Source organism: Onychostruthus taczanowskii, unplaced genomic scaffold (assembly GCF_017590055.1).
Source record: "Onychostruthus taczanowskii isolate IOZ18803 unplaced genomic scaffold, ASM1759005v1 scaffold77, whole genome shotgun sequence".
Taxonomy (NCBI): Eukaryota; Metazoa; Chordata; class Aves; order Passeriformes; family Passeridae; genus Onychostruthus; species Onychostruthus taczanowskii.
In genome coordinates this window covers 1179124-1193216 of record NW_024505561.1, presented here as the reverse complement: position 1 = coordinate 1193216, position 14093 = coordinate 1179124, and the positions used below count along the sequence as shown (strand labels likewise).

At 35.3% G+C, this 14093-nt stretch overlaps 1 protein-coding gene across 1 annotated transcript in view; it reads right to left on the bottom strand.

Moving 5' to 3' along the window:
* Positions 1–14093, bottom strand: part of GPC5 (glypican 5) — a 572404-nt gene that overhangs the window by 374188 nt on the left and 184123 nt on the right. The window contains exon 7 of the mRNA XM_041423410.1: positions 13861–13981. Coding sequence (XP_041279344.1) covers positions 13861–13981 — 121 coding nt within the window. The remainder of the gene's footprint in view (positions 1–13860; positions 13982–14093) is intronic.

The window sequence follows — 14093 nt, the reverse complement described above, 5'->3', positions numbered from 1 at the left end:
TACTATATTAATACCATTATTCAAGCTTTTATAGAATAAAGCTTAAAAATAAAAATCTACAGAACTAGCATATAGAATTTGTAGAAAAATATCAAATTTCATTTTTATTTAGTTTGTAATTCAAGAAGACTATATAAACTTGAAATAGCTTTTTAAAAACCAAAACGATAAAACCCAGGTACATTCCACCCTTCCCTGAGTGCATATGCCACCGTATTTAAATATTGTATAGAAAATAATTGGGAAGAAGACTAATGTGTGACAAGAATCTGTTTCTGGACCCACAGCTGTGAAAAAAATAAGAGGCCTTCTATGAATCCAAATTACTGGGAAATGTAGGTGGCTCAAATTCATCTTTTGATCAGTTACCAAACTCAGGTGCCCTCATTTGCTTCCAGATGATGTGTTTCAACATCATAGAATTTCTGGATTGCAATGGGAAGCCTGTCCAGCCTCTCATTTCACATTTTCGCATATTATTGTATTTCTATTGTTGTGGGCCCCAATAATTTCTATATTATCTGACTTTTCTTCAGATTTCCAGATCTTGTAATTTCCAAATTTGTAAGACACCACCTTCTTAAGCCAAGATCATTTAATACTGGCTGCAATGCCAACGTACTATTCTAGTAATCTTTCTGCAGTCTAATAACTGCTTTTTAAACATAGATGGTGACACTTTTTCTCTTCCTGATTTTTTTCTTTTTAACTTAATTTCCTAACTACAAACGCTATAATCCTTATTCTTCCAACAGTTCAAACTTAATTCATATAGTATTTTAGCAACCATCTTACTGAATTACAGAAACTTGTCTGTGGTACTCCTTGAAGCAAAGATTCTACAACACAATGTTTGAATGGTATATTGAGAAGATGTTATACTGCTGACGAAATATTCTATTGCTCTGCCACAGGCTCTCTGACAACACATGCTGTCTCTTAGCACATTTTCTGCTTTGTCCTTTCCTCCTCATTTTCTCCTAAATTGATTCATGGTTGTGTGGTCCATCTTTTGCTATTTAGAAGCACAAGTTGAGACTTAAAGTGTTTTACTTGAACTCCATAATCTACCTTTTATTTCCAAAACTTCATTCCCAATCACCACCCTTCAGATTCTGTAATAATTATCATATTTGTTAGTTAAATAGATTAGAAGAAGCTCAGTTCTCTCAAATAGGCTTTTTAGTTTTCTTGCTGAAGGTTTTTGTTACTATTTATTTCACTCTTGCCCATGAATTTAAATCAGCATGGCTTCTGGAAATTCAGTGCAACTCCTGCACTTTCTAATGCCTTTCCATGGAGTTCTTTATTTTCACTAAGACTTTATTTTTTTGCTTATCAATTTTGAATTGGATCCTCACTTTTCTATATTATTTTTCCTCTGTTTTTTTGATACTTTTACTTGAGTTCCTACAATTCAGATACATCTTGTACTCAAAACCATTACCTTTGCAGAGTTGGTCTTATATCCTTAATTTTATACTGCAAACCAATCAGAAAAAAAAGCAATCCTCCAAACCACCCAAACCAGCTATAGAAAACTCTGAAAACAAGAATAAGGAGAAGAGCAAAGAGATGTTTGTCAGATGGGCATCCTGAAGACTGGCATTTCTGCTAAAATTTTGTGTCATGGAAATATATCCTGAATTACTTATGGTCATTCAAATTACTCCCAAGGAATTAGCTTATCAGGGGGTTTTAATGGCATTTACATGTCTGGGGAGCTTCTAATAGGTTTTAGAAACACAGGATTTTTGTGGTGCAGAAAAGCAATCAATCTATTCTTGAAAAACAGCTGCCTTATGAACACATGAACAAATGCAAACAGAATTCAGTGTTGCCCAAAATGAAGCAAATTCCATATCCTTGGCCAAATAGATTTAACAAAGGTACCTCAGTTTGGACTGTGCTTACACTAAAATGCCAAAATAGACAAAATGAGACATTCTAGAGCGTGATTCACACCATCTAAAACCTGAAATGCCTCTAGAGGTGTCTTTGTCCCTTTCCTGCAGGAAAAGCGATGAATTTAGAGTATTTAAAATTTAAATGACTCAAGATTTTATCTCAGGCTACAACTTTGTTTTCAATATCAAAGCAGTGATAGAGATTCATGTTACTCTGCATTCTTCTAAAAATAACAATATCAATATACTATATTCCTATCCCGAAGGAACTTGCATATTTCACAGCATGAACAATGAAACTGTCATATAACTTAGAAAGCAATAAAGGCAAGACTCAAAAATAATCATTGTAGTGCTTGAAACTTATTATTTTAAATGTATTGGCAAACAAAACAGAGAGAGAGTGAGAAGAAGAGGAAAAGAGAAAAACTGAGCAGCATCAAAAATAAAATAATTTTATAAAATTAATTTTTCATCTAAGCCACCCATTCCTATAAAATATAGAAGTACTGAGGAAAAGAGCACAGCCTCAGGGTCCACAGATGACATTCCTCATGTCTTTTGAGCCAAAATGTCTTTTGAAAAATTGGCTTGAAATAATCAAATGAGGGTATGGTTCTCCATATTATGCATTTTTTTTTTTAATTAAAAGCCTTCAATTAAATCTTTTAAAGCTGAATATGGAATCAAAACTTAAAAGAATGACTGAAGGGAAATTTTTTTTAATGGAAACTATTATACAAATATCAAATAAAACTAAAATAGAATTTAAATATTCATAGCTTCTTAATTGTTCCTATATTTTAATTATTAAAATTTTCTGTTATTTTTAGTTTCTGATAAATCATTTTTTTTCTAGGGGTTTTTCCATCACGTTGAAAAACAATTTTAGGAAAAATTAGAAATTTAATTGAATAGGAAACATAAGAAGGAATGAAAAGTATATGATGTTAAAACAATTTTTTCAATTAGAAGTTTCATTTAAAACCAATACTTTTTCTCTTTTAGAACTTCCAAATAAATGTTTCCTCAAAATTCCCCCAAACTATTTTATTACTTGTTATGCTTTCATACACCATTATTTCTTGATAACACTTCTGTCACACAAAAGTTTTGAACTGAAGAGATTTCCTCCTAGATAGGAAGATACACATCTTTCTACTGATGTGCACAAAAACAATTTTCTTAAAACCGATGTTTTATGATGTGACCTCTTCACATATAAGTCCCCAAGATACATCAAGCTGACTATGAGATTTAATTTTACTTACACCAAAAATACAAGTGTCTGTTTGCAACACCTGCAGAGTTTAACTACGGTTATCCAGCAGCAAAATACACTTAAATCTGACCAACCCAGTGGTCTGGGATTGGAAAGGAGAAAAGTCTGTTCCTTGATTATTATGGTATATTCTAAAAAGGATCTAAATGGATATGTCCACACTTCACCAGCTAAATCCTAACTTTACACTCTGCTCTTAGTACATTCCTTATACAAAACTTCTTTAAAAGGGCTGAAAGAAAATCAGACAAGTGTTTTTTTGAAGGATCTGCACAGAATGCCAGTATAAGCAATAAAAGCAGTAACAAATGCACTCTTATTACATGCAGTAACTAAAGAAATCACAGTACCCTACCTGGCTATGGTGAATCCAGTGAGTTGTGTAGATAAGGTATGTAATAACTTCTGGATATGAAAAAATATTAAGGCTACAAGTAGATCTATACAAAACCAATCAAAAAAGCTCTGGAGACAACATTTAAGCTTCTAGGAAGAAAACTGAAGCCCAACCCCACCATAGTAGTGATTACTGACATACTTTCAGAATCCCACATGCCTCCAAAAACAGAAGTAGAGGAACAATATTAATCTAAAACTGAAGAAAAAGTGCAAGGAAAAAGAAATCTGATTAATTAAGAACAGTAGACAGTAGAAATTAAGAGAGCTGTTACAGGAGAAACTAATTGCAGCTGAACTGTAAAGGAGCCAGATGGCTAGCACTTCAAACAAGGCTTCAAATAGGTTGCAAAAGAGTTCTTAAACAGAAGAATGGGGAAGAACTGACAGCTTTGATAAAATATGTACTAGGTATGTAACAATGAACTGTGGCATGGAGGAACAGAGGTTTAGAGGAGGACTTCTAGTGAATGAAATGACAGAACAATAGTCAAACAGAACGTGGAAAAAACCAGATGAAATTTATTAAATTATTACAATAAATAAAAATACTTCCCAAAATGCTTCCATGCAACTACTGAATACCATGCTCCATGATTATGATGCTACCTGATTCTTCAAAATCTGTATGAGACTTACTTGCAAAGCAGATTGTTACCTTTCTGTATATGACAAGGGTGTAAAAATCAGGGAACAAAGAAATAAAGGAATTAATGATGGATAGTTTTATAAACAGTAGCCTTACGGTGATGCAGATCTGATAGAGAAGTTCGCATACTTTTCACAAAAAAAATAATGTTGTTACATTTATTGACATATTATGCTGCAGTTGTCTGCCCAGATCTGTGTGCTTCAATAAATTGAGCATAGACTTGAGTAAATAGTTCTGTTACAAGGCAGAGTTAGGGCAAGGCAGCTGCATTAAGAAGAAAATTACAGTTCAAGGTAACAGAATTGGAATTTTGCAGCCTCTTTCAATCTTATCACTGTGTTTTTATCATAGCCATTCGTTATTTGCGCTTTAAAATGCCTCCCTATCTTTCATCACAATCAAGACAAAAGTTTTCACAGAGGCTATAATACACTTCTCTCCCCCTTTCCTGCATTACTAGTTAGCAGCTAACAGCAAGACCTTAACTCAGATATTTAAAACTATTTTTTTCAGTTATAGTCCTGACTGAATAGGAAACAATATTCTTGCTTTTGAGCTGGGTTGTCATTGTCCCAGACCTGCATACCAATGGGAAACATAGAAGGTCAGATACTGTTAAAAGAAATGTTGAATATGACAGGGAAGCATTTTATGGAACAAGATGAAAACCATGTGATTATTTGAAAGAGGAAGAGGAACTGGGAAGGGTCAGGAAGCAGAAATAAGAAGCTGACAAGGGGAAAGTGGACCTGTCAAAATAATACTTAAAGGATTGTAGGAGGAGGACAGGACAGTTCTGTATTCACTGCAAATATACATCCTATTAACAGGCAGAAAATAAAGGAAAACACTTTTATCTAAAATTAGCTTACAGTACTTCTATCAGAAAAAGCCTTTAGTCCGTACAAAATTTCTTTTCATCATTTGCACAGCCTGTACTATGGGCCAGTGTACCTATGAGATTTATAAGGTAACCACACGTCAAGTAAACCACAGGGGGATAGTGACTCCTTTTAATGATTTTGCTCAACTGAAATGACAAGCAAGTAACAAGAAAAGATGTTTCTAATCAAAACATTATCATACATGAAAAACTGGGCTCTGTATATTTTGTTCAGGAATTTAAAGATACAGCATTGGTTTGGGGTTCTCTTTAGAGATCAAATGAATTGTTCATTGCTTGGGGGTTTTTTATCCTACAATTGCTTATATCAGTGCAGTGAGGCAGTGTGTAGATCAAGCTGAATGACTCACTAAGAGAAAAAATAAAAGTGCAGGGAAAAGAGGAAGCAGAGGCATCCCACCAATGTCCCACTGCCAGAACAGCATTTCACTACAATTATCATCACTTCCAGAGCAGGAATGAGAAAGAGGTGTCTCCATTTTCTCTATAAAGTATGGCCTACAAGGATGCAGCTTTGCAAACAAGTCAGGGTGGGTATTTGGCAGCAGAATGTTTAGATCTTCAAAGCTTTCCTCAGTCTGCTCTTAAGGATGAAGCTTACCAGACACAGACAAGTGTTATAAAGGCCAAAACACTGGTATTGTGTTCCTTAAAACAAAGGAACTGGTAAGTATGCTGGTTTTAAGCCAAGAAATAAGATAATATTACTTTTAAGATGTAAGTTTTTGAAGTCAAAGAAATGAACAGATTAAAGAATTTAAATTAGAGTGCACAATCTGATTAATAAAGTATATTAAGATTGGTTTGGCTTTTTAAGGAAAATTTTAAATTGTTTTTTTCAACGTAATAGCTAACCTGTCTTGTAAAGAAATACACAAATGTCTATTCAGTCAAGTTACTATCAAAGTTATTATTTTTTCTATCTTGCCAAGTTTTCTTCTGTGAATGTCTTTTTTACTATATGCTTGTTTTAGAAGGAAATGAGAATCAGCATATTTACCATGCTTCTTTGGGGGTTGTTTTTTAAATGTATCAGTCAGTTAAATACAGAGCACTGTAATATTTCTGTACTGGAGAAAAGCTAAGAAACCTACCCACAAATCTAGTACATAACCATAGTCTGCCAGGATATATTTGTATTTTTCTGCATTCTCTTTTGAAACAAAAGCTGCTTTAAAAAATGCACAGCACAGCTGCTTTCTGACACTTCCTTTTACTCCATAGTCCTGAACAGCTTTGCTGAGACTTCATACAAATTAAATACTTCACCTTTGGTACTCATTCTTCAACTGCTCGCTGACTTAGTCTCTCAAGACAAAACCAGGGTTGTGCTAAGCAAAACTTGCGACCTTAAACTATATGGTACAGTTTCAAACACAGTTTGTGTTATCCACATGGATTTCAGACCCCTAGTGTTCAAAAGCAGCTGAATGCTCCATACTGTGCTGCTGCTTTCTACAATTCCAAAACTTCCAAAAAGCAGATGAGTTCTTTAGGCAACACACAGCCCTCATAGATAACATAAGATTTCTGTTTACAAGACTTCAGAATAACAGATTGCTTTCCAGACGGATTTTTCTTGTGCCTACAGAAAACATTGCTTATTTTACAAACTGGCAAGGAGAACAAATTATGATGATGCTTGCAGCAAATTACTTGCTCTGTATTGCTCTCCACAGGTCACTGCCTCCGAGGACTTCCCAGGACTGAGACCGAAAGGAAATAGCCTGTCTCAAATAGGAAACATTCAACATGCTCAAAAAGGATGCATTACTTTTCAGGCCAGAAAATCTGTGACCAGCAACTTTTTTCCCTTAACAGTTAACCATTGAAATACTCCTGAAATTTATTTTTTTTTAGGTGTTTTGTGTTGTTGTGGTACCTGTTTTGTTTTAGACGTCACAATTGTGTGTAATGACTGTTGCACATGTCCTATGATCACTGCTGATAAAGAATCCTGTTTCCTTTGTGCTTTCTGTTTTATAATTGCTGACAATATCTTTTCATGTCCATATTATTTATGACAGCTCTTCTCATGTGTATTACCTGGTGTTAATAGCATATGAGTTCACACAGTATAGTCATGGAGTCAACAGAACCATAGAATAGTTCAGCTTGGGAGGGACCTTTAAAGGTCTTCTAGCCCAACCCTCAAAGCCCCAGTAGCATTCTCCTCAGCTGTGACACTTGGACTGACAAAAGGCAATGCATTCCCTTCAATACTTTTGGAACTGCTGCTGTATTTGAACACTCTCTGCTCCTGTAGACAATCCACAGCCAGCAAACCAAGGTGGGACACAGCGCTCAGCCAGACAATGCCCAAATGACACCCAGCACAGGATCCTGCTTATTGCCTTGATAGGTCAGCCTAGAGGAACCCCTCACACAGGAATTTCCATGGCACTGAGACCACTGCAAGACCATGGAAATGGCGCTTACACCTTAATAGTACCTACTGTCCCACTCTTCTTTTTTCTTTTTAATGTATTTGCTTGAATACAAAGTATCTTCTTAATGTAACTGAGACATTGACAGATTACATCTGTCATTAATTACTACTAACAGGAACAGTAAGTGTTCTTTTTTTTTTGCTTCTCAAATTTTTGTTGATACTTTCCATCCTGATGTGATATTATTCTACCTGGTTGCCGAGCCTCTGCTCTTAAGAGGCTATCATTTAAGGGAAGGCTTTGTGATATGTGTCAGATTTCATAAGTTAAAGTGATTTTCACTTCTGACTAGAGAGTTGCTTAACTTAAATCTTTTAAAGCCCTATTTGATACTACTCTACATTTCTCTTCCCTTTTTATGTTGTTCCAAGCATGTCAGTTTGAGAATATTCCTCTATTTTTACTGAAATAAGAAGATTGATTTCAGAAGTACATATTACAACAGTGTACAGGGTGTGGTGGTCTCTATGAGGAGCAGGTGGAGCTACCCCAGCCTCTTCTAAAACCTCAAAACTCTTTTTCCCTTATCATTGTACTTAAAAATGAGAAGGTACAACAGTGGTCCTGTTTTGCTAAAAAACATAACATAAGCAATTTTTACCAGCTATAACAGCAAACAATTTAGGTGCAAAATAGACTTTTATAAATAGGATCTGCATCATAATGAATACTTACTTCAGGTAGTGTCACTATCCACCTAAGTAGCTGGAAAAGGCTGTTTTATTTTCTCTGCCACTGTTCTCTTAAAAAAATGCACATGAACTGACAGTATCTCCCTGCTGTATCAACAAATATGTTTTCTCACTGTGCAAAGCTTTATAAGAAATGAAAGAAGAAAAACAACATAAATCAAATGTTAAGGGTTATCTTTTCTTTTTTAATTAGCCCATTTTTAAGAGTTTTATACAAATTTGAACAACAAACTATTTCGGAAAGCCCTGTGCAATGTATACTCTTTTCATTTCAGCATAAATCCTATTTTAAAAATATATTTCACAAAAAGTAATCATTTGTTCTAAATGAACAGGACTTTGATTAGCCCCTAATAACTCTGGTAATCTAGTTAGTGAAAAACAGAGTAATATAGTGAAAGTATTACTGGTGTTTTAATTAAATTACTGATCAGAAGGACTATGTGGCTGGTGACTGTTTTTCTAAATTTACCTCCTAAGCATCCCAGCAGTGGGAGATGCATCAGCTAAACTGCGTACCCTCCTAATCACTTTTTTGTCTGCCTTATACCTGTAAATCATATGTAGGTTTGAGTTTACACATAATTTTCCAAAACATACAGTCATCTCAGAATGTTCATGTAACTTTTAGTGTTTGACTTACAAATACAGAAAGACCATCTTTGTGAGCAACAAAAAGGGTTTATACCTTTACTATCATCACAGAACCGTGAAGAACACCTTTTCACTCCCAAGAGATAAAAAAGCATCAGCAATCCTGCACTCCTTTGTGTACTTTTGGGGCTGGAAGTTGAAGTACGTTTTAAAGGGAGGATTATGAATCTCAGAAAATAATTTCCCACCTAATCTCTAACTGCTTAATGTGTTTACAGGAATTCTGCCAATATTTTACATGCAGTGGTAATAGTCAAGCACTTAACATATTGTTGGCACCAGCCAGCAGTCAGAGACAGCTCTCCATAGAGGAGATAAAAGACTGGAACAGCTCACACCACAAATATGAAATAGACTTCTCTGTCAAGTAGGAATATCCCAATACCCCTACATCACTGGTACTCTACTATCATACCTTGCCAAAACAAGAATCTTTTCAAGAGTTTGCATTCAAAAAGAGAGCAGCATTGTATTACTTCCAGAAATGAATAATAAAGAAAGGAGCAGTGCCAACAAATCAGTAGGGAAAAAATTAATGCAATCAACATACTGAGCTATTCTTCACCTGCAGATTTGTTCTAACTTTGGATGAAACCCAAAAGTGTAAAAAAAAAAAAAAAAAAAAGCCAGTAAAAACAAAATCTAAGGCAAAATTAACATTTAGATATGCATTTGTAACATGAAATACAAAACAAACTTGTGAGGAAGTCTTTTCTAGTGCAACAAAAAATAAATAGGCAGTTTAGGAGCAAACACAGCTGAAAGCAATTCTAATACCAGTGAATGCTGAATGGCTGCTGCATAAAGTGCACTGAAATTTTGCTTCCCACTTACCTGTTATTGAAAGGAACAAACTGCAGGTTACACTATATCAACAAAAAGCATTTAAGAAGACAAAGGGAAAGAAAAGTTTAGAAAGTGAGTCTCCAAGAGCGTGTTACCGAAGAGTGTGTCAAACTGTATCTGTCTATTGCTGTACTCTTAAGAATTCCTTCATTCCATGAAAAAGAATTGCACTTCAGTCATTAAAAAGCAATCAAAATGTCTAATTTGTGACATATTTCCAGCTATTGGCACTAGTTTTAGAGGCAGGGCGGTTTTAACTATTAGGTGGTTATCGTAACACTACAGTAAGTAGGCACAATTGCAAGTGCCACACCTTGTGTATGAATAATTTCAAAACATGGTTCTTTGTATGAGCAGATGAGCATTCAGGTAATATATTCCATCCCAAATTCCAATTCATACTTGAACAGTTCTTACAAAAAAACATATTAACTTGACTGTGCTGTGGTACATTGATAATAGCTTTAAAAAATGCAGATGGAAAACTTAGTTGTTATCATGCCAAATCAAGGTCAAAACAATGTCTCACCTCACTATTTTTGCAGCCTTTTTGAGACAGGTAAATTGGCAAATGGCAGCATGGTGAAACAGAGCACTCACCATGCAATAATAATGACAAGTAGTAAAGGAAAAATTAGACTGTCACCACCATTTAATGTCATATGAAATAATGGCATTTACTCCTTTAAAGAATGCAAGCATCAATTCCATTAGGGACAGTTTGCAGCCCTTTGTGGAGAAGGTAAATATTATTTTATGCATATCAGCTAGCATTCTAGCGGTATAGCACTGCAAGATGGGATCTTCCCCAAATAAGTTCAGACATGCATTTTACTGCACCTAGAAATTAGAAATAATTTATCCTGAGAGAAGCATTTAAATTTCCAGTATAGTCACTAATCGTAGGTGCCTCTGGAGATCTCCAGAGGGAGATTTGGTCTGCCTAATTTAGACAGGCAGACATAGAATTATCTTCTGCCATGGCAAGATTTCCTAAATGAGGAAGACTTTATTTAACTTGTAAATACAAGCTCCAAGTAATGTCTGTTACTTTCAAAAGCAGTATTTTTTTGAGTTTCTCTTCTGAAAGAAGAAACACACTGGAAAGACCAAGGTCCAATTGCCTGTAATCACACCTCCAAAATCTCATACTTACTTCATAACCTTAGTATTTGTACTTGCAGGAATGATGAATTAATCACTGTTTTAAATTATTGGTGAAGAAAGGCAAATAATTCCCGTTACTCTTTACACCATATGAAACTGACTTTGCTTATCTTGATTACCTATTAGAGTGATAGTAGCCGACTGCAGTACATAAAATGATGTGCACTGAACCCATAATTTGCCTGCCATGAAGATGAATGAATGAAGAGTCCATAATTTAAAACTCCAGAAAATACCAGTCTGTACAAGTTAGTAGTTTTACAGAAGGTGACTTTTCCAAGCCATATTCAGCACTGACTGTTTCCTATCAGTTCCTCTAAGAGCACTTTGTTGTTGTGAATCCAAACCTGCAGAGTCCAGGGCACAGATTATGGGCAGTGGTGTCTAACAGAATCAAAAAGTTTTATTGATTTTTTGGTAAATCCACTATTTACAGAAAAAGGAGAATTACTGTGAGCCTCTCACAAAGGAGAACTGCCCAGAGACCACAGCCTGCTGAAAAGAGGTACTGTCACTTATGCAGCCAGGAGTTAATTTCAGGGTTTTAAAGTTTTTAACAGCCTGGAAAACACAGTTTAAACATTGGATATTTACATATTTTAAAGCAAATTCTTTGCTTGGGATTTTTATGCCTTTGTATAACCAATAGGAAAAATGGAGAAGATACTAAGAAATCTGTCTGTTTCTGTCTGCAGGGCAGAATAGTCTTGATCTTTTTTCCTAAGTCAACATTAAATGTGAGCAGAAAAGGACCTCAAAAATATCTGCCCTTTTGCTATTTTCACCCTAAAGATGAATTAAAGTATATAGTTTGTAAATTTCAGAAATTTTTGGTTTTGAAAAACTTCACCAATATGTTTTACTCCTACTAAATTAGCTATTGAAAATTTTGAAGTTCCATCATACAGCTTGGATTGTGTGTTAGGTTTGAGTATGACTCTGTCTGCCTTTGAGGCATCACCACAATCCATTAAGCTCCCCTTATTTTCTGCCCATTGTAAGCTTAATATGTGATTCATCTTTTTTCATACCACACAGGACAAAAAAGGTGATCTTTTGTATTTGAATCGCTAATTTACACTCATCATCATCTTTTCCCAAGCAATAAATGGTGAAGAGGAAAGCTTTTTGCAGCTTCTTCAGCTGGGGAAAAGCAGTTATATGTCAGCCCATAAGGGTTTTGCTGCTCTCTTTATCCCTTGACCCTATTTTCATACTCAGAGCTACAAGGAAATAAACTACCCCACAGAAAGAAAATATACTGGGAGGTTGGTAAGCATTTCAGCATGTAAATTGTATGCCCTTTTACCCAAGATACACTCAAGTCTTCAGGGACAAGGGCAAGTAAGCTCTCAAAATGAAATACTTTATAATGGAAATATTCTATTCCAGTCTTTTAGGTACTCACTCAAGGAGAAAACAACAACTTCAAGTCTAGAGGCAACCAACACAATAAACTATACAGAGCAGTTTTGATATAAAAGGAGGAAAGCATTCCTGATAGATGGAATTTACCAAGTAACATTTACAAAGTTTATCTTTGTATAGTATTTTGTAGTTATTAATTAAACCATGGCATCTCTTGTGAGGAAAACTGCATTGATTTTTCCCACCACTGTAGATGGCATTTTAATAAAGAAGAGAGACAAAAGCATGATGCTGAAGCTGGAGGGATAAAAAAGATATTTCTTTTAAGAAGGAAAGAATAATGATTGCCTTTGAACTTCAAATCTAGTGCCACTTCTCCCAGAAAACAGCACTACTGATGGAAAATAATTTTTTCTGTTTTTTTTTCTTTTTTCTATTTCAACACTCTGTTTTGTTGTCAGAGGAGAGTTATTGTTCACAATTAGAGATATAAGAACCAAGAGGATTTACCGTAAAGCTATCAGTAATATTTCAAATCCAGAAACCATGTGGGAAACTCTACTTAAAAGCTGTCAAGAAGATGTAAAAACAGAATTAAAGCAAGTCCTTAGATGGATCTAAATGTACCAGGCAAGGAGAAGGCATTTAATATCTCTAATTCTCTTGCTTGGGGAATGGGGTAGAGAAGGCAAGTGGAGACAACAACAGTGAGAAGCTTCATGGCCTCCCTAAGTAGTCTCTCCTTTTACCAGTGCAGAGAAGAGGATACTGGGTTAAATGAGTCACTGACATAAAATGCCTGTAGAACCTTTCTGGTCACTGAGCCTTCAGATCGGAGTGAAAACTTGTATTTTTAAACTGAAATACAGAGCTGTTGGCAAAATAACTGTTGCCTTCAACAGAACTATGTTTTTGTCCTCTAGTTCTGGCTATCTGTGCATATAAATGTGGCATGTAACCAGAGATATCTGTAATCCTGTAAACCTATTGCAATAATATAATTGTACAGAACCATATTGGAATTGACCTCCTTGTAAGCCTTAAATTTAGTAAGTCACAGATATGCACGTCAGGTAACTAATACCAACTCATTTAGCAGGCATGCGATTTTCATTTGAAGTGCCTAGTTTTTCTATCTGCCATCTAAAAAAAAAACCTTGCAGCAATACAAGAAAGAACCTAGATTTAATAAAGGAGGAAGAGGGAAATTGTCTTATTGTTATGTGAACACATGCACCCACTTAATATCCCTAAATCATGCTGTTGGTGCTTCTGTGTGCCCACTGCAATACTGAGCTGTGGTACTTGCAGGTACAGATGGCCCAGCTACCAGAGCCTCCCTTCCTACACTTATCTACCATATGCAAGCCTTTTAACTAAGTCATTTTTAATAACTGAAGTGAGACACAGACCAACTAGTGTTTTGCTGTGGATGTGCACTCAGCAGAAACTTGAATTAACCTTTATGGTGCAGTAAATAAATATTTTCATTACTAGATGGTAGTTAGAACTATACTGTATCCATAGGAAAAAGCACCTTACCTGAGTAACATGTTTCAGCTTGTCGATAATTTGACTTATTACAGGATCTGTTCCCTTCACTTTTACTTCTGGATTTGCAGACTGAGCTTTGATTCCACTGCCAACCACACGGTGTGTATAGCTAGTTTAATACAGAAACACACATAAAAATGGTTTAGTAACTTACTCTACTCCCAGAAAGTCATTTCCTAGTTTGTATTATCTCTCATGGTACCAGCATACCTCTTTAAGGA